This window comes from Pelophylax lessonae (assembly GCF_965119305.1).
Source record: "Pelophylax lessonae genome assembly, chromosome: 9".
In the NCBI taxonomy this organism is placed as follows: Eukaryota; Metazoa; Chordata; class Amphibia; order Anura; family Ranidae; genus Pelophylax; species Pelophylax lessonae.
Window position 1 is genome coordinate 245,794,300 of NC_138776.1, and position 27,631 is coordinate 245,821,930.

Here is a 27,631-nt window from a genome sequence, read left to right on the forward strand (position 1 = left end):
TGGCCTTTAACCAATATCGCATGTATGGGACTGTAGCTGAGGATTGTATGTTTCTTTAGTGGACAGGACTAATGTTATATGTCCTCTGCAAAGTGCTGCATAAATTATCTACACTGCACAATTACTATGAACGAATACACCAAATATTATAGTCAATTTTCTACATCTTCGGGTCCTTTCACACGGGCGATCCGATCAGATCCGCCTGTCTGTTTTTCAGGCGGACCTGATCAGATGCTCCATGCATCCCTATGGGGCAGCAGGTGTCAGCTGACACCCGCTGCTATCCGCTTCCGATCCTGTCCCTGAAATCCGGACGAATGGAAACCCTATTTTCCATCAGTCCTGCGGATCGGATGAAAACGGACAGGCGGTTAGTTCTCATCTGATTCCCCCATAGAGGACAGCGGGGATCTGACAGCTCCGTCTCAGCACACAGAGCAGAGACAGAGCTGTCATCCGCCTGCTCAGCGGGGATCGGCAGATTGATCCCGTACTGAGCTTCGGATGCTCCATGCATCCCTATGGGGCAGCGGGTGTCAGCGGAGACATGTCCGCTGACACCCGCTGCTGTGCGTGAAATCCGGACGGATGGAAACCCTATTTTCCATCCGTCCAGCTGATCGGCTCGGATGAGAACGGATAGGCGGTCCGTTCTCATGCGATTCCCCCATAGAGGACAGCGGAGATCTGACAGCTCCATCTCAGCACACAGAGCAGAGACAGAGCTGTCATCCGCCTGCTCAGCGGGGATCGGCGGATCGATCCTGCGCTGAGCAGAACGGACCTCATCGGACACACCGCCGTGTGAAAGGACCCTAACAAAGTATACCTTACTCAAAAACAGAAATGTACATTGCAGAAAAGCAGTCCCTAGAGGTAGTGGCTGCATTACATAGGTGGTAAGGTTTAATAAAGACACCAGTCCATGCAATAGTTTTTACTTTTTCAGCAAATACAGAAAAACACCTCTTGATTTTGGACAGGCATGTCCCCCCCCCCCCCCCCCCAATCTAATTACATCCTGCTCTTGGCACACATCAACCCCAATCACAGCTTGCTTCAGGCTGAACAGACTATGCGTGTCAGTACAATGTCCTGTAACCCTGCCCTACACTATCGAGATGTATGGTCACATGACAGAACTTTTTAATCTTGTTAAAAAGGCAAGATATGTCATATTTGAAACTAAGCAAAGGGTGGGTATGGTACCTCCATAGTTATAACTGTATTAGAAAGTGTCTATACCATTGTACAGCTGTGTTCAAAATAATAGCAGTCCAACATCACTAACCAGGTCAATCACTGTTTTTGGTAGAAATTATATTTCTTCATGGCAAATAATTTACTAGAAGATGTAGTGGAGTACAAGAAAACCAACAGATGCAACAGTCATGACATGCATGCTGCTGAATTTGCATGATTGGATCATTATTTGAAAGGATTGTGTTCAAAATAATAGTATAGAATATATAGAATAGAACAATGGCAATAGTGTGGAGTTCAGCTAGTGAGGTCATTCAATCTGTGAAAAAAATGATGGCCCTTATTTAAGGAGGAAGGCAGCAAATGTACTTGCTGGGTATAGTGCATTTCTATATATAGAACTAGTAAAAATCTGAAAAAAACACAAACAAAAAATATGGGACTTTGAATGAGATCAACTAGACATATAACATTTTATTGAACGGATACATGTATAAACAATGATATATGGATACATACATAGAGATGACATAAATTGTAATACATATTGAATATGGGTAAATACAGTACAACAGGGATCAAACATGGATCTCCAAGAGGTATAGCGAATTCAATATGACACCATGTCTCTGTAAACTCACACTCTCTAAATATATCAAAATATATCAAAATTAGATAAAACATCTGAGTTATTGTAGGCTCTACGCGTTTCATGGACCTCCGTCCATTCATCAGGAGCTTAGATATAAATAATATCTATATAATATAGAGTTAAAATCTGAGTAAAATGGGTCGTTCCAGACATAGTTCAGAAGAACAGCGTACTTTGATTAAAAGGTTAATTGAAAAGAGGAAAACATAAAGAAGTGCAGAAACTAAAATGATCTTAAATGCTTTAAGATGGCAACCAAAACCAGAAAGCAATTGAAAAGACAAGAACTCACTGCTCAAGGTGGTGTGATTGCCTGATGACTCACACCGGTGCATGCCCCGGCTCGCCTCCGTGAAAACTTTATTAATTAATGATTAAGCATACAGTCAGTGTGTGAAACGCGTCTACCTTGTCACGATTGTCATATTTGGATGTCCAGTCAATAAATCTGGATTTTGACTCAACCTGGAGTGCTGCCAATTCCTTTTCTTTTATCAAAACCAGAAAGCCATGGAAGAAAAAGGAAAACTACCCTTCGAATGGTTTGAAGAATAGCCAAAATGGCAAAGACTCCGCCAATGATCAGCTCCAGGGTGATCAAAGAAGGTGTAAAGCTACCTGTGAGTACTAGAACAATTAAAAGACACCTTTGTGAAACCAAGCTATCAGCAAGAAGCCCCCTGGAAAGTACCATTGTTGAAAAAACGACATGTACTGAAGAGGTTCCAATTTGCCAAAGTACGCATTGACTGGCCTAAAGAAAAATGGAGCAACATTTAGTGGGCTGATGAAAACAAGATATTTTTATTTATTTTTTTGGGTCTAGGGGCCGCAGACAGCTTGCCAGACACCTAATTCAGGCCACAGTACAATGTTAAGACAGTGAAGCATGGTGGCGAAAGCATCATGTTATGGAGATGTTTCTCTTACTATGGTGTTGGGCATTTTATTGCATACCAGGGATCATGGATCAGTTTGAATACATCAAAAACCTTGAAGAGGTCATGTTGCCCTATGTCGAAGAGGAAATGCCCTTGAAATGGCTGTTTCAACATGACAGCGACCCCAAGCACACCAGTAAGCGGGCAGCGTCTTGGTTTCAGACCAACAAGATTAACGTATTTGAGTTGGCAGCCCAATCCCCGGACCTTAATCCAATAGGAAACATGTGGGGTGACATCAAAAGTATTGTTTCTAAAGGAAAAACCAAGAAATGCAGAGGAATTGTGGTATGCAGTAGAATCATCCTGGGCTGGAATACCTGTTCACAGGTGCCAGAAGTTGATTGACTCAATGCAACACAGATGTGAAGCAGTTCTTAGAAACTGTGGTTATACAACTAAATATTAGTTCAGTAAATCACAGGAAAGCTAAATCTTTGAAGTGGTTGTAAACCCTCACCTATACCCAGTGAAGTGAGTAGCCTCAGATACACAGAGATAAAACAAATCTCCCTACATAGGTTTTACATGTATATCTCCTGTTTTCCCCTTTCTATACTCTTTGCAAAGTGCAGATCGTGTTAGAAATCTTTTCTCATTCAGCAGTGGGTGTGGAGTCTGGGCTTACACTGTGTGAGAGCTGATTGGAGGAAAGGGAAACCCCCCTCCACATAGGCAGAGGAACGAAGGAACGTGCAGAGCTGCAGTCTGAATAGACCTCTCTGCTTATATACCTAAGTTCCCTCCCCGACTCAAATTTTCAGCTTCTTCAAGACAAGGACTGGAAAATTCTTCCTCTTGGTTCCATCTGAATGATTGCATAACTGCCTGGGCACCTCGAGCCCAAGGACAGAATTTTTTGGAAACTTTACACTGTGATATTAGGTTTCACACAGACTGTTAGTTACTGATGGGCCCACTTTTACGGTGAAGTCCTCTCATCCACCTCTACTCAATGTGACTACACTATCACCCCCACCCTAGCTTCAAATTGAACCTGGATAGTAGAGCCACGTCCTACGGCACTGTTGACTTTACCTTGGCCTACATCCTCTTTAGCGATTTGCTGCACCTGTTCGCTGATCCCTCATTGACTTTTTGCAGCCATTCTAGACTGGAGCTGCTCTAAAAATCTGGCCTGTTCTGTATTTTTGGTTCATACGCCATGTGAGCATTGACCACAGTTGTACAATGTATTTAGTGGGAAGAAGAGATAAAAGGTAAGTTTAGGTTCAGTGTGAGCCTGATAAGGCAAGATTTATATGGACAAAGCAAACCAGAAACCACTGAACCTTTTCATGAGTAATTCCGTTTAGACCTATATTTTTAATTTTCTCTGCACATACAGTATCTCACAAAAGTGAGTACACCCCTCACATTTTTGTAAATATTTTGTTATATCTTTTCATGTGACAACACTGAAGAAATTACACTTTGTTACAATGTAAAGTAGTGAGTGTACAGCTTGTATAACAGTGTAAATTTTAGGGGTGTACTCGCTTTTGTTGCTAATATCTAAACTGCTGGCAACAAAAGCGAGTACACCCCTAAGTGAAAATGTCCAAATTGGTCCCAATTAGCCATTTTCCCCTCCCTGGTGTCATGTGACTCGTTAGTGTTACAAGATCTCAGGTGTGAATGGGGAACAGGTGCATTACATTTGGTGTTATCACTCTCACTCTCTCATACTGGTCACTGGAACTTCAACATGGCACCTCATGGCAAACAACTCTCTGAGGCTCTGAAATAAGTATTGTTGCTCTACATAAAGATGGCCTAGGCTAAAGGAAGATTGCCAAGATGCTGAAACTGAGCTGCAGCATGGTGGCCAAGACCATATAGCGGTATAACAGGACAGGTTCCACTCAGAACAGGCCTCGCCATGGTCGACCAAAGGAGTTCACAAGAGTACACATGCTCAGCGTCATATCCAGAGGTTGTCCTTGAGAAATAGACGTATGAGTGCTGCCAGCATTGCTGCAGAGGTTGAAGGGGTGGGGTCAGCCTGTCAGTGCTCAGACTATACGCCGCACACTGCATCAAATTTGTCATCCCAGAAGGAAGCCTCTTCTAAAGATGATGCAAAAGAAAGCCTGCAAACAATTTGCTGAAGACAAGCAGACTAAGGACATGGATTACTGGAACCATGTCCTGTGGTCTGATGAGACCAAGATAAACTTATTTGGTTCGGATGGTGTCAAGCGTGTGTGGCGGCAACCGGGTTTCTTGTCTACAGTCAAGCATGGTGGTGGGGGTGTCATGGTCTGGGGCTTCATGAGTGCTGCCGGCACTGGGGAGCTACAGTTCATTGAGGGAACCATGAATGCCAACATGTGCTGTGACATACTGAAGCAAGGCATGATCCCCTCCCTTCAGAGATTGGACTGCAGTGCAGTATTCCAAGATAGTGACCCCAAGCACACCTCCAAGATGACCATTGCCTTGCTAAAGAAGATGAGGGTCAAGGTGATGGACTGGCCAAACGTGTCTCTAGACCTAAACCCTATTGAGCATCTGTGGGGCATCCTCAAATGGAAGGTAGAGGAGCGCAAGGTCTCTACCATCCACCAACCCTGTGAGGTTGTTATGTAGGAGTTGGAAGAGGACTCCAGTGGCAAGCTGTGAAGCTCTGGTGAACTCCATGCCCAAGAGGATTAAGGTAGTGCTGGAAAATAATGGTGGCCACACAAAATATTGAGAAATTGGGCCCAAATTAGACATTTTCAGTTAGGGGTGTACTCGCTTTTGTTGCCAGCCGTTTAGACATTAATGGCTGTGTGTTGAGTTATTCTGAGGGGACAGCAAATTTACACTGTTATACAAGCTGTACACTCACTTCTTTACATTGTATATATCTCAGCTTCTGTAATCTGCTGTGTCTGTTGACAATATTTTGGGGACAATCCAAAAGCTTGCTACCCACTGTAAGAATTTTGTAAATCTCTATTAAATCTAGAAAATTCCGTCTAAACTTTTGTCATCTGCTTTTTCATACTCCTTCAAATCCCTTCTGACAAGAGGCTTACAGTGGTTGAAAACCCTTCCATATACCCAGTTGAAGTAACTGGCCTCAGGTGATACACAGAGATGAAACAAATCCTCCTACATAAGTTGTACCTTCTTATCTACAGTCTTCTCTTCATCCATTCAAAGTCCATAATTTATAAAGCTTGTCTGAGCTGTCAGAAAAAGTGGAGGAGAGTTAAAGTTACACTTTGCAGAGCTCAGTGAGGAGAGCTGATTGTAGGGAAGAGACATTCCCCTTCTCACAGGAACAGGGCTGAGGCCATCAATCACAGGCTGTGTGCTGGAAGTCTCTCCCCTGTCACCTTTTTTCTCTTGGTGTCATGAAAACTTGTCAGAAGTTATTTACACTGATGGTAGAAGAACAAGGTAGCAGACAGAAATTACATGTCTTTAATTGAGGTAGGTACACACTATAGAGGGATATGGTTTCCTCAAATTAAAAGTGATGCTAAAGTTTTGATTTCTTTAAAAATAACAAACCTGCTGGAGCATGGAATAAGGTAAGCATTTCTCTTTATTCTTGCCACGGAATGACGATGAAGCAGTTAATTCCTGCAGTGTGTGTGTTGAGGGGTTGGGATACTGCAAGGGTACATTTTGTGTAATTACCAGGGTGAAGCTTTAAAGCCCCGTACACACATGTCGAAAATCGGCAGGGAATTTTCGGCCAACGTCCGATCTGCCGATTTTCGGCTTGTTAGTATGATGCTTCCGACAACCGACTCTGACTTTTCGGCCGAAAAAAATCTGGTGTGCAGACTATAAAATTTTTGTTGGCCGTCAACACAGCGGCCGATTTTTCGTGCAGTCAGTACAGATTTCGACAGGGAAAAATCTGATGAGCAAGTCTGGGCATGCTCAGTGAAGAAAAAACACAAAGAAAGCAACCCAACACATGACATCACTTCTGAAGTAGAATTTTGTTGGGCGAGAAAATTCGTGTGCAGTCTAGGCACATTCCAACCAACAAAACACCACTCTGGACAAAAGACAGACGATCGGTCGGCCGATAATCGTTGCGTGTGTACGGGGCTTAAGGGTCCTTTCACACGAACGATCTGATCAGATCAGATCAGATCCTCAATGCATCCCTATGGGGCAGCGGAGATCAGATCCTGTCCATGAAATCCGGATGGATGGAAACCCTATTTTCCCTCTGATCGGATGAGAACGGACAAGCGGTCCGTTCTCATCCGATTCCCCCATAGAGGAGAGCGGGGATCTGACAGCTCCATCTCCACACACAGAGTGGAGACGGAGCTGCCATCTGCCTGCTCAGCGGAGATCGATCCCCGCTGAGCAAAATGGAGTCCTCCCGCAAATGTGGACAGTGTGAAAGGACCCTAAAAGGAGAACCTACCCCATTCCTTGATGGGACACATTAGTCCAGACTGACAATTAAATCCTCAGATGGGTAGTGGTCACATTCAGTCAGGCCTGTTCTATCATGTTAGACGTTTCACCACTTGGCCTCCATTAAGTCCCCACAATCCATTCACCATGGTGTCATGTAATGTGTTCGGGCAAATGTTGATTTTTCAGGAACATGACAAGAGATGTTTTTTTAAATTGCATTTTGCTATATTCCCATCACAGTGGTGGCATTTATACTTGGATAGGTGATACTCATTTGAGTTACAAAGCCGAAGGTGTACTCATTATTTCAGGTACTTATATAACGCTGTCAATTTACGCAGCACTTTACATATACATTGTACATTTACATCAGTCCCTACCCTGAAGGAGCTAACAATCTAAGGTTCCTAAGTCACATTCATACATACACAGGCTAGGGCCAATTTACTTACCAGCATGTCTTTGGAGTGTGGGAGGAAACCCACGCAGGCACAGGGAGAACATGCAAACTCCAGGCAGGTAGTAGTACTGGTTCGAACCAGTGACCCCTTTGCTGCTAGGTAAAAGTGCAAACCACTACACCACTGTGCATAAATTGTCAAAAAGTCGGGACAGAGATGTGGAAACCGGCATTAGATGTGAGTAACAGGTGTAGAAGGCCCCTGGTTAAGGATTGTTAATCATGCATCAGGTAGATAGCATGTTGACATCCATTATCTGCTTTCCTTGTCTTGATGTGACCTGTGACAGGAAATCTCTCTAGTGGTTCATAAAAATAGAATTCAAAAAATCCTGACAAAGTATTTAATCCTTTCCTATTCTACTGTTTTTACTAAAGTTTGGTTTTAACCCTTTTGCTGGCAAAGCCTTTTTTTGTACACTCATTTAAAATTATTTTAGGCCTGTAGATTCGTTAAAAACCCCAAAGAGTGTGTATATTTACTAAAAATTAAGACCCTGGAGAATAAATTGGTGGTAGCTCTGTTTTTTTTATGTTACACAATAACGCAGCGGTTTACCAAGAGCAAAATTTCAGTAAAAAACAAAAACATTGTCTGAGACATGCAATTTAATCTACCAAAAAAATTAAATACTGATTTTTGTGAGACTCCGCTTTTACATGCCACTGTTCATGTCTCACTATTGGTCTTCTCTGCGCACCTGTATACAAGTTCTTGGCCTTAAGGTCTACCTTTGAGGCAGTCACTTATGTGCAAATCCACACTCAGGTTCTGCAGTTGGTCGGTCAAGTCTTACCTGGTATGGTGGCTTTGTTCCCCGTTACTGTCTCTTCACTGGAAAGTGATGGATCAGCTGTCGGCCTGTGGTCCCAGAAGGAACCTCAGTTACCTATCAAAATCCCGTGACTACATGCGATAAGGATTTGTCTTTCGCAATGGACCAACCTCCTTCAGGCCCATCCCATTAGGATCCAGTCAGACAATGCCACAACTGTGGTGTAGGTTAATCAGGGCAAAACACGGAGTCCTGCAGCAGCGAAGAAAGCCTCCCTTATTCTTCAGTGGTGGAGTTTCACATTCCAGTCCTCTGTGGTCTACATTACTGGAGTGGAAAACTAGTAGGCAGACTCCCTACATCGTCAAAGTCTAGACTATGGTGAGTGGTCCTTGCATCTGGATGTCTTCAATCAGATAAGTCAGAGGTTGGGAACTCCTGCTCTTGCCCTCCTGGTGTCTGGCCTCAACAAAAAGATACCCAAGGTTGTAGTCAAGATGAGGGTAGATGTGACTGATGCCTTGGTGGCACCGTGGGGCTGATACAATCTCATCTATGCTTTCCTTATGCTGAAACTTCTTTCAAGGCTGCAGAGTTGCATAGAGGTCAAAGGCATATCAGTCATCTTTGTGGCCCAGGATTGGTATGCCAATGTCATACGCTTGGTCATGAATGCCCCCTGCTGTCTCAGAGTTCAATCTTCCATCCTACTTTATCATTTCTGTGTTTAACAGCCTTGCTATTGAAAGCTAATTGCTAAAGCACAGGGGCCTGTTGAATCAATAATTCCAACCATACTGAAGATCTAGAAATACACTTTTAATGTACATGGAAAGCATATATCTCCTAGTGTGAATCCAGGCAGCTTAAACCTTGTTCCTTTTCTGTGATGCAGATATTGACCTTTCTTCAACGGGTGTTGAGCATAAACTTGCCTTGAGTAGAATTAAGGTCGAGGTTTTGGACCTGGCAGTTTTCTTTTAATGTCTTCTTGTTAGGAATACGTTGGTTCATACCTTCATCGAAGCAGTCATGCATGTGGATTTGCCTATCAGGCTTCCATTATCACCATGGGACTTGAGGTTAGTGCTCTCTGACCTACAAGACCTCTTTTTGTGAATAAATTTGGAAATACCCTTACTGATTATTTTCCAAAAAAGCACCTTTTTGGTGGCCATTACCTCTACCCATTGGGTTTCAAAGCTGACAGCCTTGTCCCATAAGCCCCCTTTTCACTCTTGCACAGAGATAAGGTGGTTCTTCACTTGCAGTTCTCTTTGCTTTGGAAGGTGGTATCTATCTTTCATATTAAAGAGGAAATCATTCTGCCTGATGTCCGACTTATTCCAAAAAGATTGTTTCATACTCTGGATGTTGTTCAGACTGCTCGGGTTTTTACTCGGGTTCGTAAAAAAAAAAACTGAGTCTCTCTTTGTGGTCTTAAAGGCTGTGGTTGGCGGCCTCAGCAGACCATTGCCGAGGTCTGAACTATTAAAGGTCAGGCTCCTCCTTTTCCTGTTAGGGCCCAATCCACTAGAGAAAGTAGTACACACTGAACTTTTTGTCATTGGGTGACTTTTCAGGTATGTAAGACTGCTGTTTGATTGGCTGTCCACACCTTCATTAAGTTATTAGGTCAATGTTGCTGCATCCTCTGATGCATGGTTTGGTCGCAAACTTTTACCTCCTCAATGGTCACTGCTTTGGGAGGTCCCCATGAACAAGATTCCTTTACTAGGAACTTCACCACACAGAAGAGAAAATAGGATTTTTTTTGTACCACTCCCACTCCCAGAGTTATTATTTATTATTTTTTTTTTTCTGAAATAATTTTCTATTACCCTGCCAGTGAGCATTATTCCAAGGCAGTGACCTAGGGACATTCTACCCTATATTGACCCTTGTTGGTATTGAAGCCTCATTTGATTTCAACAAAGTTTCAACCTTGAGATGAATAAGGTTTCAAAATGCTTTGGCCACCAACACATTATCAGTGTGCACCTACCTAGTACAGGTTCATCTCCAAAAATTAGAATTTTATAAAAAAGTTAATTTATTTCAGTAATTAATTTCAAAAAGTGAAACTCATATTATATAGATTCATTACACACACAGTGATAAATTTCAAGCATTTCTTCTTTTAATTTTGATGATTATGGCTTACAGCTATTGAAAACCCCAAATTCAGTATCTCAGAAAATGTGAATATAGACCAATAAAAAATAATTTTTAATACAGAAATGTTGGCTTACTGAAAAGTATGTCCATGTACAGTAATAGTATGCACTCAATACTTGGTTGGGGCTCCTTTTGCTGCACCAATGCGACGTGGTATGGAGGCGACCAGCCTGTGGCACTGCTGAGGTGTTATGGAAGCCCAGGTTGCTTTGATAGTGGCCTTCAGCTCATCTGCATTTTTGGATCTGGTGTCTCATCTTCCTCTTGGCAATACCCCACGCATTCTCTATAGGGTTTAGGTCAGGGGAGTTTGCTGGCCAATCAAGCACAGTGATACCATGATCATTAAACCAGGTTTTGGTACTTTTGGCAGTGTGGGAAGGTGCCAAATCCTGCTGGGAAATGCAATCGGCATCTCCATAAAGATGGTCAGCAAAGGAAAGCATGAAGTGCTCTAGAATTTCCTGGTAGAGGGCTGCGCTGACTTTGGACTTGATAAAACACAGTGGACCAACACCAGCAAATGACATGGCTCCACAAATCATCACTGACTGTGGAAACTTCACACTGGACCTCATGCAACTTGGATTCTGTGCCTCTCCACTCTTACTCCAGACTCTGGGACCTTTATTTCCAAATGAAATGCACAATTTACAAGAGAACTTTGGACCACTGAGCAACAGTCCAGTCCTTTTTCTCCTTAACCTAGGTAAGATGCTTCTGATGTTGTCTCTGGTACAGGAGTGGCTTGACACAAGGAATGCGACAGTTGAAGCCCATGTCCTGGATACGTCTGTGTGTGGTGGCTCTTGATTGAAGCACTGACAGCAGCCATAGTCCACTCCTGTTGAATCTCCCCCAAATTTTTGAATGGCTTTTGCTTCACAACCCTCACAAGGCTGCAGTTATTCCTGTTGTTTGTGCACCTTTTTCTACTACACTTTTTCCTTTTACTAATATGCTTGGATACAGCACTCTGTAAACAGCCAGCTTCTTTAGCAATGACCCTTTGTGACTTTCCCTCCTGGTGGAGGATGTAAATGACTTTCTGGACAACTGTCAAGTAAGAAGTCTTCCCCAATAATTGTGTAACCTACTGAACCAGACTAAGAGACCATTTAAAGCTCAGGTTTACAGGTGTTTTGAGTTAGTTTATTAGAGTGTGACACCATGAGTCTACAATATTGAACTATTTCGCAATATTCTAATTTTCTGAGATACTGAATTTTGGGTTTTCACTATCTGTAAGCCATAGTCATCAAAGCTAAAAGAAAGAAATGCTTGAAATACATCATTCTGTGTGTAATGAATCTATATAATATACGAGTTTCATTTTTGGAATTGAATTACTGAAATAAATTAACTTTTTGATGATATTCAAATTTTTTGAGATGCAGCTGGAGAACTGACAATTACTCCCAAAAGTTGAATATTGGTGCAACAATCAGCCTTTAGCCTTTGTCCTCTGCTGGTTGTTACTTGACATTGCAGCTAAGGTCGCTGAAGCCCATGTTCTGCCGAAAACTCCAACTTACCGAGATCACTTGGGGTTTTCACACAACACTGGCAGCCTATACACTCCAGGAGATGCTATAATTAGTGCAAATTGTTACTCCACCCGCTAGTAACCAAAAACATGGCAGCGACAACTAGCGGGCGGACTAACAATCTCCACCAATTATAAGCATCTACCAGAGTGTATAGACTGCCGGTGTTGTGCTAAAACCCCAAGTGGTCGAAATCTCCAATTATTCCTGGTGTACAATCACCAGAAATAACGTCATTGGAGATCTCGGCAAGTTGGGAGTTTTTGGGCGAAACACCCACACATGTCTTAATTAGGAAAGCTTTACTAGACTGTGCCTGAACTTAACATTCAGCCTGTACCTGATCACCAGGTTAGCCTGCCTGCCCCTACCCTGGGTTCAAGTCCAAAACACACCAGCCCACCTTCATGCTGAGCGAGAGCTATGGAATTAGCAAGGAGGGAGATATTTGCTGAATCGAGAGCACTAGCAGAAAAGAAGCTGTGTTGAACCTGTGCAGAATGACCACCGCATCCATGTAGAGAAGAAGAGTCCTTCATTATAGATTATAAGGAGAGAGAACAACAAAAGTGGTCTCCTTTCAAGCAAAATGCTTCTCATTGAAACTTCAGACAGAGCCATGTAGATGAACTGCTCTGACTTAAGCCTAGTACACACGCAACGAATTTCCGCCGACCGGTCGTCCGTCTTTTGTCCAGAGTTGTGTTTTGTTGTTTGGAATGTGCCTAGACTGCACACGAATTTTCCCGCACGACAAAATTCTACTTCAGAAGTGATGTCATGTGTTGGTTTGCTTTCTTTGTGTTCTTTCTTCTCTGAGCATGCCTAGTCTTGCTCATAAGATTTTTCCCTGTCGAAATCTGTACTGACTGCACGAAAATCTGACGTGTTTTGATGGTGGACAAAAATTCTATAGCCTGCACACCAGGATTTTTTCGGCCGAAGAGTCAGAGTCGGTTGTCGGAAGCATCATACTAACAAGTCGAAAATCGGCAGATCGGTCGTCGGACGAAAATTCCTGGCCGAATTTCGACGCTTGTGTACAAGGCTTAAGTGTGTGTACGTTTCGGCTTAAGCTATTGAGGTATGAAAACAGGGCTTTTCATACAGAAGGTAGAGAGAAGCATATAACAAGAGGCACACAGTTGCAGTTTCATAAATTGTTTTATAGTCTTGACCTTATTTACAAACCATTATACATTCTTTTAAAAAATATTGCTTAAGTTTTTATTTCCACATTATTCATGATTGAACAAAAGCGCCAGTGTGTGCACATGCCAACTTGTCTTTCCCGGCCTAGTGTAGGACTTGTTATATGTGGGAACTGACGTGTGACAGAAGAGAGGCTTTGTGTGAGTACTCTTTTCCACATTCAGAACACGAATATGGGCGATCACCGATGTGGACTCTCTCATGTCTGGCCAAATTTGATTTATCAGTAAAACATTTTCCGCATATTGAACACGAGTATGGCTTTGCACCCGTGTGCGTCCTTTCGTGAGTAAAAAGGCTGTTTCTCTGGGAAAATGATTTGCCGCACTCCGAACAAGAATATGGTTTCTCTCCCGTGTGGATCCTCTTGTGTCTGCTAAGGGAGGATTTGTATATAAAACTTTTCCCACACTGGACACATGAAAATTGCTTTACTCCGGTGTGACTTCTGAGGTGTACGATAAGCCCCCCCCTTCTGTTGAAACATTTTCCACATTCAGGGCAGGGGAAGGTTTCATCCCCTGGGTGGTGGATGATGTGAGGTGACGGATCAACAAAACTCATGCCATGTGTAGAAGGATCAGGTGGTGGATCTGCGTTCTGTGCTATTAAATAGAGGTTTGGGGTAACAGGGCTTTCTTCTGAAGACTCCCATGTGATGTCATCTACCTCATCATCTGGAAAGAGAGTGGGCTGTTTGTCCTTATTCCTGTTGTGTTCTGCTCCTAGAGGAAAGAATATGTGGAAGGGAAGTAGGAGCGATGTGAGTCAAAGTGTATTTAAACCCAAGAACAAAAGTGTAATATGTTGCAGCTTAACAGTCCTGGATGTGGTGGCTGCATTCGTTTTTCCCCTCTACTTTCACCTGGTGATTCTGTTCTAGGGTGGCAACGTATACTCTCAGTACTGCATTTATGGAGGGAAGCTGCATGATCACCCTAGGACTGGCCTACAGAAACGTACTCCTCTTCTACTCTCTGTAACATATAGGAGCAGGGTTCTGTAGTCCTCAGTGATGGCTGAGGCCAATGTAAATTGTTAACAGTCAGCTCAGGCGTAGAGCGCGGTCATTTAGCAGCTCACAGTATTTCTGGCCAAATTAACAGATATTTTTGTTTGCAATTATCAAGCAGATATAACAAAGTGCTTTCAATAGTATATGTAAAGACCAAAAGGAAGCAAACAAGAGAAGTTCATTGTTAGGGGTTACATAATCTTTAATTGTTTTCTAATACAAAATTTGTCAGAGAATAGTTATAAGTGAAGTTCTTGACTTAGAGTACACAACTTTCCAGTGGAATTCATTAGGACACCTAATCCCCCGAAATGTATGACCACAAAGAATTTTAACAAATGGGCAATGTCTAGTACATTAATAAAATGTGATCACACAAGCACAAAGAAAAAGGTTTTTTGGCTAGGTGGGCACTTTAAGTTGGCCAAACTCATATTTTTTGTAGGTCAATTTTTAAACAAATGTGCAGGGAATTATGCTTTTGTAGTAAAGTGGTTTGAGCCATTACACACACTCATGCAAATTTTCAGTCCAAACTTACCAGAGGAAAAAATTACTTTCTTTCTTACCTAGTACAGGACAACAAAAGTCTTTAAGCTTCAGGTTATGAGAAAAATATATACTACAAAGAAATGTGTGTATATCCCTCGTGCCTATGGGTGTTCCAACAAGTGGGTTTTAATAATAGAAGTAAATAAATATATGTAAAGTGCAGCTGCTACAGGAAATGGGATGTAGTGAAAGTAAGACCCCAAAATATTGAGGCCAGCTATAGCGCTTGCTTGAAATGAACCAGGACTGGACAATAACTTGTCAGTACCTGAGGTTAGAATAATGGTGGGCTTCAGATAAAGTGCTGGGTGCTATGACGTCTTTAGACGCATTGACGAAACGCGCGTAAGGTGGAACGCACGCTGCATACGTCACGGTTGCCTGAGTGGAACGCAAGCCGGTATTCACCGCTCTCCACTCACGGGCACCATTTCGGCTGGCGTTTTTTTCGTTTTTATGCATTGTATACCTACCTACTCTATTAAAGATATTTTTTTAATGGTACTACACTATCTGGAGCCTTTTTTTACCCTGTATACCCTGACCGGACCCTGAGGATCGAGGCTATCCAGCACAGGGGATCCAGAGTATCGCGGTACTACAAAGCCCAGCAGTGTCTTCTCTGGCCCTGGTGGCAATAAAGCGATTATAGGTCTTAATACCGTATGGTATATAAGACCCACAACATCTGGTGAGTGTGTTCTCCTATTATCCCCCACGGTGACACCACAAGTACCAGCATTGGATCATTGGAGGATTCAACACAGAGCACAGAGCACCTGCTTATGAACTTTTATTTATGGACTTTTTCTACCTGCACATTTGCACCTGAAGCCTTATTAATGAAATTTATTGAATATATGTATTTACTGGGATATTATTAATTTTATTTGATTGCTTCTTCACTCATATATAGCACCTTCCTCGCCATTATTATTACCGCTCATCTGTCGTTTATTTTATTTTATTATTGTGATATCTACCTCATTATTTTAAATATTATTTATCACTTATTGTATATTAATTCATCCCTATATTACTTGATAGCACCCAGCACTTTATCTGAAGCCCACCATTATTCTAACCTCGGGTACTGACAAGCTATTGTCCAGTCCTGGTTCATTTCAAGCAAGCGCTATAGCTGGCCTAAATATTTTGGGGTCTTACTTTCACAACCTTCAGGTTATACTGCTGCCTAAAATAGCATTAAACACTGGCACAAAAAAACAACTGTAGTTCAGCCCAGGATATTCCCTCTCACTACCAACATGCCTCAGTCTTTTGCTAGTGCCCTAGGACTGTGGTTTCCAAACTAGGGCCTTTTGCTTGCCTTTATGAGGCCCTTGGGGCACTATTTCACCCACTGACACCAAGGATGGGACACTGTTCTGTCCATGGACACCCAATGATAAGACACTATTCCGTTCATGGACACCAATGATGGGACACTTTTCTGCCCACTGATACCAAACAATGGGACACTATTCTGTCTATGGACTCCAATGATGGGAGACTTTTCTGCCTACTGACACCAACTATGGGACACTATTCCGCCCACTGCCACCAATGGGGCATTGTAACCATCGCCAGGACACTTTCTACTTCCCAATGGCCACTGCCTGGCTTTAAATTCTGAAGGATAGTAAACTGGCCCTTTGTTTGGAAAGTTTGGAGACCCTGCCTTAGGATGATGGAAGTCTTTATCTACAGTTGTGATATAGTAAGACTAACATTTTTTTTGCTAGCACTGTTTTCTTCTATCAAGACTCTTACAATGTGGCTGGAGTTTCCTCTCTTCTATTGCAGTTTGAGAGTGGTTTTCCTCAGCCTCACTTTTGGAGTACTGTGCCCAGACCTTGCTGGACTAGACTCATCTACTGAATTGGCTGGTCAGGCCAACTATCTGGAGCTATCTCAAAATGTGGGTCACTGGGCACCCTTAACTCCTGTTCCTAATGGTTTTGTCATGGAACACGTTAATGCTGTGGGACGGAGTACTGAAGTCATCCACTGGGCTGGACACCCACCAAACAGCTTCCAGGAATCATCTCCCTGCTCCAATCCATTATACTTTCTCTTTAAAAAAATGATATATTGCCTTAAGTTTTATTTTCACTTTATTCATGATAAAAACAAGGACCAGTGTGTGCACATGCCAACTTGTCTTTCACATCACACCTCTTAGCTGTGGGAACTGGCATGGGACAGAAGAGAGGCTTTGTGCGAGTATGCTTTCCCACATTCAGAACATGAATATGGGCGATCACCCAGGTGGAGTCTTTCATGTCTAACCAAATTTGATTTATCGGTAAAACTTTTCCCGCACTTGGAGCAGGAATAGGGCTGGTCACTAGTGTGTACCGCCTTATGTCGAAGCAAATGGGATTTAAGTGCGAAACCTTTCCCACACTCTGAGCATAGATAGGGGCGTTCCCCGGTGTGGATTCTCCTGTGTTTAGCAAGATCTGAACGGTCATTAAAACATTTCCCACACTCAAAACATGAAAATGGCTTCTCCCCCGTGTGGCACCTCTGGTGCTTAATAAGCCCTGAACTCCTGGAAAAACATTTGCCACACTCAGAACATGAAAAGGGCCTCTCCCCTGTGTGAGATCTCATGTGGGTGATCAGATTTCCCTTCTCAGTAAAACATTTATTGCATTCAGAGCAGGAAAATGGTTTATCAGCAGTGTGAGTCTTTTCGTGGGTATAAAGAGCCGAACTCTGCCTAAAGCATTTTCCACAAACTGAACAGGAGTATGGCTTCTCACCCGTATGCGTCCTTTCGTGGGTGGAAAGAGCTGAACTCTGCCTGAAGCATTTTCCGCATACTGGACACGAATATGGCTTTGCGCCTGTGTGCGTCCTTTCGTGAGTAAAAAGACTATTTTTCTGAGAAAAGGATTTGCCGCACTCCGAACACGAATATGGCTTCTCCCCAGTGTGGACCCGTTCGTGTCTGCTAAGGGACGATTTGTAAATAAAACATTTCCCACATTGGGGACAAGAAAATTGCTTTACTCCAGTGTGAATTTTCAGGTGTCCAGTAAGCCCTTCTTTTTTGCTATAACATTTTCCACATTCAGGGCAGGGGAAGGTTTGATCCCCAGTTGTAGGGGTAATGGGAGATGAGAGATCAGCAAAACTCGTATCCTGTGTGGAGGGATCCGAAGATGGATCTGCGCTGTATGATAATAAATGGAGATTTGATGTAAAGGGGTTTCCTTCTGAAGATTCCCATGTGAACTTTTTTTCTTCTACTTCATCATTTGGAAACATGATGGGCTGGTTGTCCACATTACTCCAATTGTGTTGTGTGTCTGGAGGAAAGAATATGTGGAAGGGAAGCAGGAGTGATGTGAGTTAAAATGTATTTAAACACAAGAACAAGAATGTAATTTAGTGCAGTGTAACAGTCTTCAGATGTGGTAGCTACATTAGTTTCTTTTTTCAAGCTCATTCCCCTTTATTTTCACGAGCTAAGGTGACAACGAGAAAGCCACCCATAGACTTTTTGAATTAGGGATCGACCGATTATCGGCAAGGCTGATATATATCGAGGGCCGATATGCACTTTTCCCGATATATCGGAATCGGCCCCCGGAGGTCGTGACGTCATTACGTATGTTGCACCACGCGCCTCCACGCACTGGGACAGCTTCTGCCTTCTTGGGCCGCCTCCCTCAGCCTCGTCTGGAGTCGGGGAGTCTCGGAACAGTGAGTGTACAGTGCACATCTTGTGTTTAACACAGCTGCCACATACATACACCCCCCCACCCACAGCTGCCCGGTGCCAGTCAGCCAGCCACCCACAGGCCTGTACCAGCCAGCCACAGGCCCTGCATGTACCAGCTAGCCAGCCACAGGCCCGGGGCCTGTACCAGCCAGCCACCACAAAGGGTGTCAGCCAGCCACCCACCCACCAAAGGGTGCCAGCCAGCCACCCACCACAGGGTTTAGTAACAGATGTGTGTCGAAAATTGTGTTTATTTTGCAAAACTTTAAATGTTCAAAATATTGGCCGATACCGATATGCAATGGCCAAAATAATCGGTATCGGCAACGAAAAACCGATATCGGTCGATCCCTAGTTTAAATCTCAGCCGGTTTAACAGGGGCCAGCCGAAATTCGAACCACGTATGGGCAGGCTGAACGAACCTAACTTGATCGATCAACTTGGGTACAACCAGTCTATCAGGGTTTACATGGTGTTATTGCTAGCAGCTATTATAGCCACTATCAGTGATCAATGTTTTCCCCGGTGGGAACAGCTCCCCCGCCCCCGTCAGGAGAACACAGTGGCTCAGCAGCAGGGTTTCCCCCATCAACACTGTATGTGTTGATGGCGAAATCCAGGGGTAGGCAACCTTGGCTCTTCCGCTGTACTGAAACTACAAATCCCATCATGCCTCTGCCTTGGGGAGGCATGCCTGTGGCTGTCAGAGTCTTGCAGTGCCCTATGGGACTTGCAGTTCTACAACAGCTGGAGAGCCAAGGTTGCCTACCCCTGGATTAGACAGTGTTGATGGGGAAATCAAGTGATTTTCTTTCCTGCAAACTGAGGTTGAAGAAAAGAAATTCGCTTACAGTATTGTATCTATGCTAAGAAGATGCCTGGTCACCTAAGCTAGGACTACAGAAACCTTCCTCTCTCCTATTCCCAATTATGAAGATATGTAACTGATAACTGCCAGCACATGCATAGAGCACAGAAAGTTATTTGCGGATAGGATTCCTGGCAAGACCAACATGTATTTTATTTCTTTTGCACTTATCGAACTTTGAAAGTATTTTCTACGATTCACTGATTGCAGAAGGCACAAGCAAGTTGCTATTATTACTCCTAAATTATAGAAGGAGACCACTATAGCTCTTACTGATGCAGTGTGCAACACCCTGAAGCTACGGTATCAGCCTGTTACTTCTACCAGTGCTATTTCCAGTCTTAGGCTGCTTAAATCTCCTAAGGTTGCAAAGATTTCCTCTTCTACCTCTCTCAAGGTCCATCATCAAATATGAAAGGAATGCTGAACTTGGTGTGAATCTCAGAGCTTCTCCTTCCTACAAGCCTGGCCTGGACCAGTCTTTGGCTCTCCGCAATATCAAAGGTCAAGTTACTGCCCTTTCTATGCAGTTTCATGGACTGCTGGCTTCTCGCTCTATAAATCAGACTTTTGATTAGGAGATCCCCAATGTAGTTCCACTCTGTTTCTTTGACATTGTGAGTTCTGGATCTGGTACTGTCTGTTTCTATTAACCATCACCTCTGTAAGCTAAGCATCTGAACTGGCTTCCCTATCCTACAAGTAACACCTTCTGGTTCTCAACAGGGACAACGTGGTGTTCACGTGGTGTTCAAATCCAGAACTTCCTTCTTGCCTGAAGGTATTTTCTGCCTTTCACCTGTACCGGGACATTTTTCCTCCATCCATCTGTCTGACTCCAGATCACCAAGGAAACTTCTGCCTATCGTCTTGAACGTATATTTCAACCACTGCTTTTACTTTTTTGTAATTTCAAATGGACCTGGTAAGGGAGCACCAGCTTCTTGTTTGGCTAAGGAACAACAAAAGAAGAAAAAAGGGGTGCACCGACCTAATGCATTACCACTAAAAATGTATTAAAAATGTTAAAAAGTATACATTATACTCACAAAGCAGGTGTGTATGGACACACATCAACATAATACACATAAAGTCTCCAAGGTAGCCAAGGAACCGCACTGTGTTGAATGGTATGCAGTGTGCCGCATGAGGCTGCTGTGTCAAGGCTAATGCGTTTCAGGGGCAAACCCCCTTCCTCAGAGCCAAAAAGAGTTGCTACTAAAAATACATTTTTTGTGGTAATGCACTAGGTCGGTGCGCCCCTTTTTTCTTCTTTTGTTGTTCCATAGTTGTTTACGGATACCCTTGATCCTGAAGGGGCAGCAAGACCGCAAACTTTGTCCACTCAAGTCTGAAGTTTTCCTCTTCCCTCCGGCCTATTTTTCACTTGAGCGCAGGAGAATTGTTCTACTACTTGGCTCTTGTTTGGCTAAGGCAGACCATCATCCAAGCTTATGGTCTCAAGGATTCGTTTCAGTCCTTCCCTGTTAAGGTGCTCTCAACAAGATCTGTGAGTGCTTCTTGGACCTTTCAGATTTGGACAAAATTTTCCTACATTTGGTACCTGGTTTTCTGCTCACATGTTCTCCAAAGCTGGCTATAGAAGGTTTAAATCTCGGCCAGTTTAGCAGGGACAGGCCGAGATTGGAACCATGTATGGGCAGGCTCATAGACACCGTAGCTACTAGCAATAATCACTGTGTTCTCCCAGGAGGGACGGCTCCCTACACCCCTCCTCTGAGAGAACACAATGCCTCCGTGGGAGAGATTCCCCCCATGAACACTGACTGTTGATAGACCCGTGGTTGCAGGAAAGGAAATTGTGCCATCTATGGCCGGCTTGAGTTCTACCAGGTAGAATATGATGCTAGCTTAAAGACTTCCTGTATTCCTTTAATAAAAGATTTTTGTGGAACATACACCTCCTGGCTCCCTCACTGAGCAAATAACTTTCAACTGACAGAGAAGGGGGGAGAAGAAGAGATTGTTGTAGTGACAGAACAAGGAGAATCTGGGACTCTTCTCTGGATTTACTGTTTATTCCTCACCTGTGCTGATCTCTGGAGAAATGTCCTCCTCCTTACATGGATCATCAGCCTTCATATATGAATCTTCTTCAACTTCAATAACAATCAGGCCTTTATCCTGAACAAAACATCATACAATACATTTTAACAGTGTCTAGATTATTTAACCCTTTCACTGCCAGCTCAGTAAGCCTTACATCCTCTGCATTCCCTTCTAATATTTAAATCTGCTACTCCTTTAAGCGACTATAAACTTATAACAGTTCAGAGGAGTACTTTTGGTCATGTAAATGGATAGCTCAGAAACCACTGATCTCAGCCCTTCATTAAAAAAAAAATGTTGACAGCCCCCCCCCCACTCTGCTGCACTACCTGTCAGTGTTCCTCCCCCCCTTTTTTTCCTTAGTTGGATCCCTTCCATGTGCCCGCTGCTCTTCCTGCCTTTCGGCGCCCTCCAATAATCCCAGGCTCTCTTTGCCCTTGGATTCCCTGCTGCCCTCCTTGCCTGTACCATCCTGTCCTCTATCCCTCCCTGCCGCCTGCCAGTGGGTGCAAGGAGGGGAAGGGAGGATTGATCTATTCAGGATAGAGGGTGGGGAGGTCGGAAAAAAAATGTTTCTCTTGTTTACTGACCCTTTAAATAAATGCAGGAGTGGTCAATAGTGAGCTACTGACTTTGAAAGCTTTAGGTGAAAAATTATAAAAGTGAATCTGGTCACCTAAGGTTAAAATTGGAGTGCAGGGCCTGGCAGTGAAAGGGTTAAGCATGCAGTTATTTATTCATTTTTAATGAAGATGCTCAGTCCCATCTACCTCATCATACTGAGGACTCTTGTGATGTTCCGGTGTGGAATCCTGGGAATACGGAGGATGGGGACATCTTTCCGGTGTATTTTTGTTACTGGATCCATCTGTAAAAAAAAAAAAACTTACATAGTGTGAATAAAAGGCCTTTATTACTTATCATAAATTCCATTTCTTGCAGGGCAGTACATTGAGGGACACAGGAATTCAGATACAGTCAGGTTGTATGGCAGCCTACAGGAGGATGGGATACTGGCAAACAGAAAAAAAAAAATGTAAGCCAGCACCCGGTATAACGAATTTAAAAAAAAAAAAACCCAGAGTTATGCCCCGTACACACGTGCAGATTATCTGAAGACTTTTGTCTGCAGACTTACCTTTTCTATGTAGTGCAAGGGCCTGCCGGATTGTATACAAATTGAAAGTGTTTAGGTTTGACCTTATATTACATGGTTTTGGTAAGTCTGCAGACAAAAGTCTTCAGATAATCTGCACGTGTGTACGGGGCATTAGACTTACCGGTAAGGCTCCATGTACACGGGACGCTGGAAATGGCCGTTTAGGAGCAGTTGGGCCTTTTTTTTAGAAGCCCCTGAACCCATCTACATTTTATCTTATCTGTCCATGTACACCAGGTCGTTTGCGGGCAGTTGCGTTCAGGGACTGTTTTTAGAACGCAATTATTTGCGTTCGAACGTGTGTTTCCCGGCGTTTCAAACACAAAAACGCAACGACCCGCGTTTGGCGTTCGTGTTTTTCCATTTTAAAGGGGAATAATTTTTTTGACCTCTAGGAACGGTTCTAAACGCAAACGCCCGCTAAACGCGGGTACAAACGCGACCGAACGGACGTTTCAAACGTCCTAAAAATTCCAGCATTCAAAGGGACGTTTAACAACATCCCGTGTACATGGACCCCAACTCTGTTTCTAGGACAGCACAGGAGATATAGGCTCCACCTCCGGAGACAGGAAACACAAAGGATCAGGTGAATAAAGGGGCGGACACCCACCATCTTCCCCAGTCTTTATCCGAGAACTCCCCGGACATGGCATCTGCAACAAGACAAAAACACTCGTCCATGGTTATAACAGCATTATAGGGAATGAATCCCTGCTGTCCTGGACGACTCCTAGAAACAGAAGTCTAACTCTGGTTTTTCTCCAGTCGTTTGTCCAGGACAGCACAGGAGAGATCAACGAGAACTTACCAGATTAGGGTGGGACTACCGCCTGGAGGACCTTCCTTCCAAACGCTTGATCTTGCACAGAGAGAAGGTCCAGTCTGTAGTGCTTGATGAATGTCGAGAAGCTAGACCAGGTGGCTGCTTTGCAAATTTGTTCTGGTGTCGCCCCTGCCCGCTCCGCCCAAGAGGCAGAGAACGCCATCGTGGAATGGGCCAACAGCACTCTTTGTCTAAACTTCTATAAGCTTCTACTATCGCCCGTTTAATCCACCTGGCTATAGTATTTTTTGAAGCCTGCTGCCCCTTATTTTTCCCTGAATGCACTACAAATAAAGCATTGGATTTCCTAAAGCTCTTAGACAACTCTAGATAGCTTAACACACAGGCCCTGACATCTAGAAGATTAAACTCTGCTTCCCTTAGATTGGAAGGGGAGGAACAGAAGGATGGTAACATCATTTCTTGGGCCCTGTGGAACCTGGAAGCCACTTTAGGTAGGAATCCTGGATCTGTACGTACCACCAACCTGTCTTCAAAAATTTGAAGAAAAGGTTCCCTAACTGAAAGCGCCTGTAACTCACTAATGTGCCTGGCTGAAGAAATTGCTACCAGAAGGGCTGTCTTAAGGGTAATAAACTTTAACGACAGGTCTATGCCCTGTGAAAGTTTTATCCAACCCTGTAGTACTATTGACAAATCCCATTTGGGAAGCACCTTAAATGGAATTGGCCTCATTCTGGATAATCCCTTGAAGAACCTCATCACTAAAGGTTCTAAAGCCAGGGATTTTTCCAGAAATACTGGTAATGCCGCTACTTGTACCTTTAAGGTACTAATGGCCAGTCCCTTGTCTGCACCTTCCTGCAGAAATTCAAGGATGGCTGGAATACCGATCTCCCTGTTATCGGTTTTTAGCCAAGAACAAAAAATTTTCCAATACTTAAAATAAATTGCCTGGGTGACCTTTCTACTAGAAAGAATTGTGCGGATCACTTTATCTGAAAGTCCTTTTGACTCCAAAAGACCTTCTTCAGATACCAGGCTGCCAACTTCATTCTGTGGATCTTTGGCAGTTGTATCAGTCCCTGGGATAGCAGGTCTTCCCTCTCTGGCAACATGAGGGGGGGGACCTACTGCTAGACGCCACAGGGATGAAAACCAAGGCCTGTTTGGCCAAAACGGGGCTACCAGGATTAAGGTGGTATCCTCCTGGATGAACTTCTTTAGAACGAGAGGAATCACCTTGAACGGGGGAAAGGCATAACTCAGCTGAGACGTCCACTCCTGAGCTAAGGCATCCAGCCCTATGGTTCCTCCGCCTTTCTCCAAGGAAAAGTACCTTGGGACTTTGCTGTTTGTTCTGCTGGCGAACAGATCTATGTCTGGAAGGCCCCATCTCTGGGTCACCAACTGGAAGACTTCCCTGTTTAGGGACCACTCCGATTCCGATACCCGATGGCGACTTAGAAAATCTGCCATCTCGTTGTCCACACCCCTTAGGTCAGGGGTGTCAAACTCTAATTTAATCACGGGCCGCATCAGCATTAGGATTGCCCTCAAAAGGGCCGGTTGTATCTGTAAGACTAGATGTCAAGGGCATCCCCTACCCTTACATAAGACGTAAAAAGCCTCTCTACCATCACAAGTTGAGTCCCCTACCCTCCCTTACATCACAGTGCACCTCCCTTAGCTTGTGGTGCTGCTGGGAAGAAGCTGGAGACATTGCTGGAAAGCAGAAAGTATAAGGTCTGGAGGAGGATTGGAGCTCTCCTGCAGCTACAGGAGAGGTGCGAGGGCCACATAAAATGGCCTGGAGGGCTGCATTTGGCCCGCGGGCCTTGTGTTTGACACCTGTGCCTTAGGTGGACAGCGAAAATAGAGCTCAGGTTTGCTTCTGCCCAGGAAAAAAGGTTCGCTGTCAGCTGCATCAGGGACGGACACCGTGTCCCTCCTTGTTTGTTGACATAAGTGACCGCCACCACGTTGTCCGATAGGACTTGTACATGGTGTCCGTTCAGGTCTTTGGAAAAAACTCTTAGGGCTTCCCAGATTGCCCGCAGTTCTCTCCAATTGGCCGATTCCAGAGACTCCCTCCTGGACCATGCTCCCTGGGCCATCCTCGTTCCCCAGTGGGCTCCCCAGCCCCAGGTACTGGCGTCCGTAGTTATCCAGACGGATATTGGGAAGGACCACTGAAGGCCCCCCCAGAGGTTCTCTTCTTTCCTCCACCACCAGAGCGATTGCTTGGCTTTTGGGGATAAATGGATGGTCCTGTCCAAGGATTGCTGGCTCCCGTCCCAAACTCTCAGGATGTTGGCTTGGAGACACCGAAAGTGGAACCTGACATACTATCTCCATATTTTGGAGGATGTGTGTATCTAGGGGGATCCTTAATACAAGAAATTAAAGTCTCCTCTTACCCGGAGATGTGAGGCATGGCCGGTTCTCCATCAGGACGTCCTTGTAGAGATCCTTGTGTCCTTCTATATATTCCCACTCCTCCATGGAGAAATAGACCGTGACATCCTGAAACTGTATAGGAACCTGACATACTATCTCCATATATCGGAGGATGTGTGTATCTAGGTGGATCCTCAATACAAGAAATTAATGTCTCCTCTTACCCGGAGATGTGAGGGGTGGCTGGTTCTCCATGAGGATGTCCTTGTAGAGATCCTTGTGTCCTTCTATATACTCCCACTCCTCCATGGAGAAATAGACAGTGACATCCTGACACCGTATAGGAACCTGACATACTATCTCCATATATTGGAGGATGTGTGTATCTAAGTGGATCCTCAATACAAGAAATTAATGTCTCCTCTTACCCGGTGATGTAAGGGGCGGCCGCTTCTCCATCAGGATGTCCTTGTAGAGATCCTTGTGTCCTTCTATATACTCCCACTCCTCCATGGAGAAATAGACAGTGACATCCTGGCACCGTATTGGAACCTGACACACACAATGATACAGTCACCAACCAGACACATCCCTGGTCTGTTACTGGATAATGTCCCAGAATTCCCAGCACCACTCACCTCTCCTGTCAGAAGCTCAGTGATCTTGTTGATAACGGCTAGAATTTTACTGGTGTTCTTTTCCTCCAGTATCAGGGAGTAAAGTGGAGGCTCCATGATGGGACTCTCATTCCTAGTCCATTCCCCCGATATATAGGAATAGGTTAAAGGTGTCACATGATCACCAGATGTCTTCACCACTACGGAGTAATCCTGAAAATGAAGATCAATGTATAGAACTATAGAGGACAAATCATTACTTACTACTACTTAAGACAGTACATATCTATACCCAGCTCTGTATTTTATTAATAGAGATAAGAGTGATGTCATGTGACCTCCCAGAATCCTCCTCACCTCTCTACCAGGTCTGTGTTTTATTAATAGAGATAAGAGCGATGTCATGTGACCTCCCAGAATCCTCCTCACCTCTCCAGTCAGGTCTGTGTTTTATTAATAGAGATAAGAGTGATGTCATGTGACCTCCCAGAATCCTCCTCACCTCTCTACCAGGTCTGTGTTTTATTAATAGAAATAAGAGCGATGTCATGTGACCTCCCAGAATCCTCCTCACCTCTCCGGTCAGGTCTGTGTTTTATTAATAGAGATAAGAGTGATGTCATGTGACCTCCCAGAATCCTCCTCACCTCTCCGGTCAGGTCTGTGTTTTATTAATAGAAATAAGAGCGATGTCATGTGACCTCCCAGAATCCTCCTCACCTCTCCGGTCAGGTCTGTGTTTTATTAATAGAGATAAGAGTGATGTCATGTGACCTCCCAGAATCCTCCTCACCTCTCCGGTCAGGTCTGTGTTTTATTAATAGAGATGAGTGATGTCATGTGACCTCACAGAATCCTCCTCACCTCTCCGGTCAGCTCTGTGTTTTATTAATAGAAATAAGAGCGATGTCATGTGACCTCCCAGAATCCTCCTCACCTCTCCAGTTATCAGGTAGATGATCTCCAGTGTGAGGTTTAATATCTTCTGGGTCACCTTCTTCCTTTCCTCCTCTGTTCTCAGTGGATCATCCATGAATGAAGAAATGAACTCTAGTCTTTATAGAAGGTCCT

At 43.9% G+C, this 27,631-nt stretch overlaps 1 protein-coding gene across 1 annotated transcript in view; it reads right to left on the reverse strand.

Moving 5' to 3' along the window:
- The window catches only part of LOC309564350 (uncharacterized protein), a 97,490-nt gene extending 69,859 nt beyond the window's left edge, over positions 1-27,631 (reverse strand). The window contains exons 1-7 of the mRNA XM_082268976.1: positions 27,498-27,631; positions 26,582-26,773; positions 26,168-26,291; positions 22,368-22,465; positions 21,576-21,672; positions 17,694-18,242; positions 13,461-14,080 (exon numbers count right to left, since the gene is read on the reverse strand). Of these exons, the coding sequence (XP_082125102.1) occupies positions 13,461-14,080; positions 17,694-18,242; positions 21,576-21,672; positions 22,368-22,465; positions 26,168-26,291; positions 26,582-26,773; positions 27,498-27,593 (1,776 nt within the window). The 5' untranslated portion in view covers positions 27,594-27,631. The remainder of the gene's footprint in view (positions 1-13,460; positions 14,081-17,693; positions 18,243-21,575; positions 21,673-22,367; positions 22,466-26,167; positions 26,292-26,581; positions 26,774-27,497) is intronic.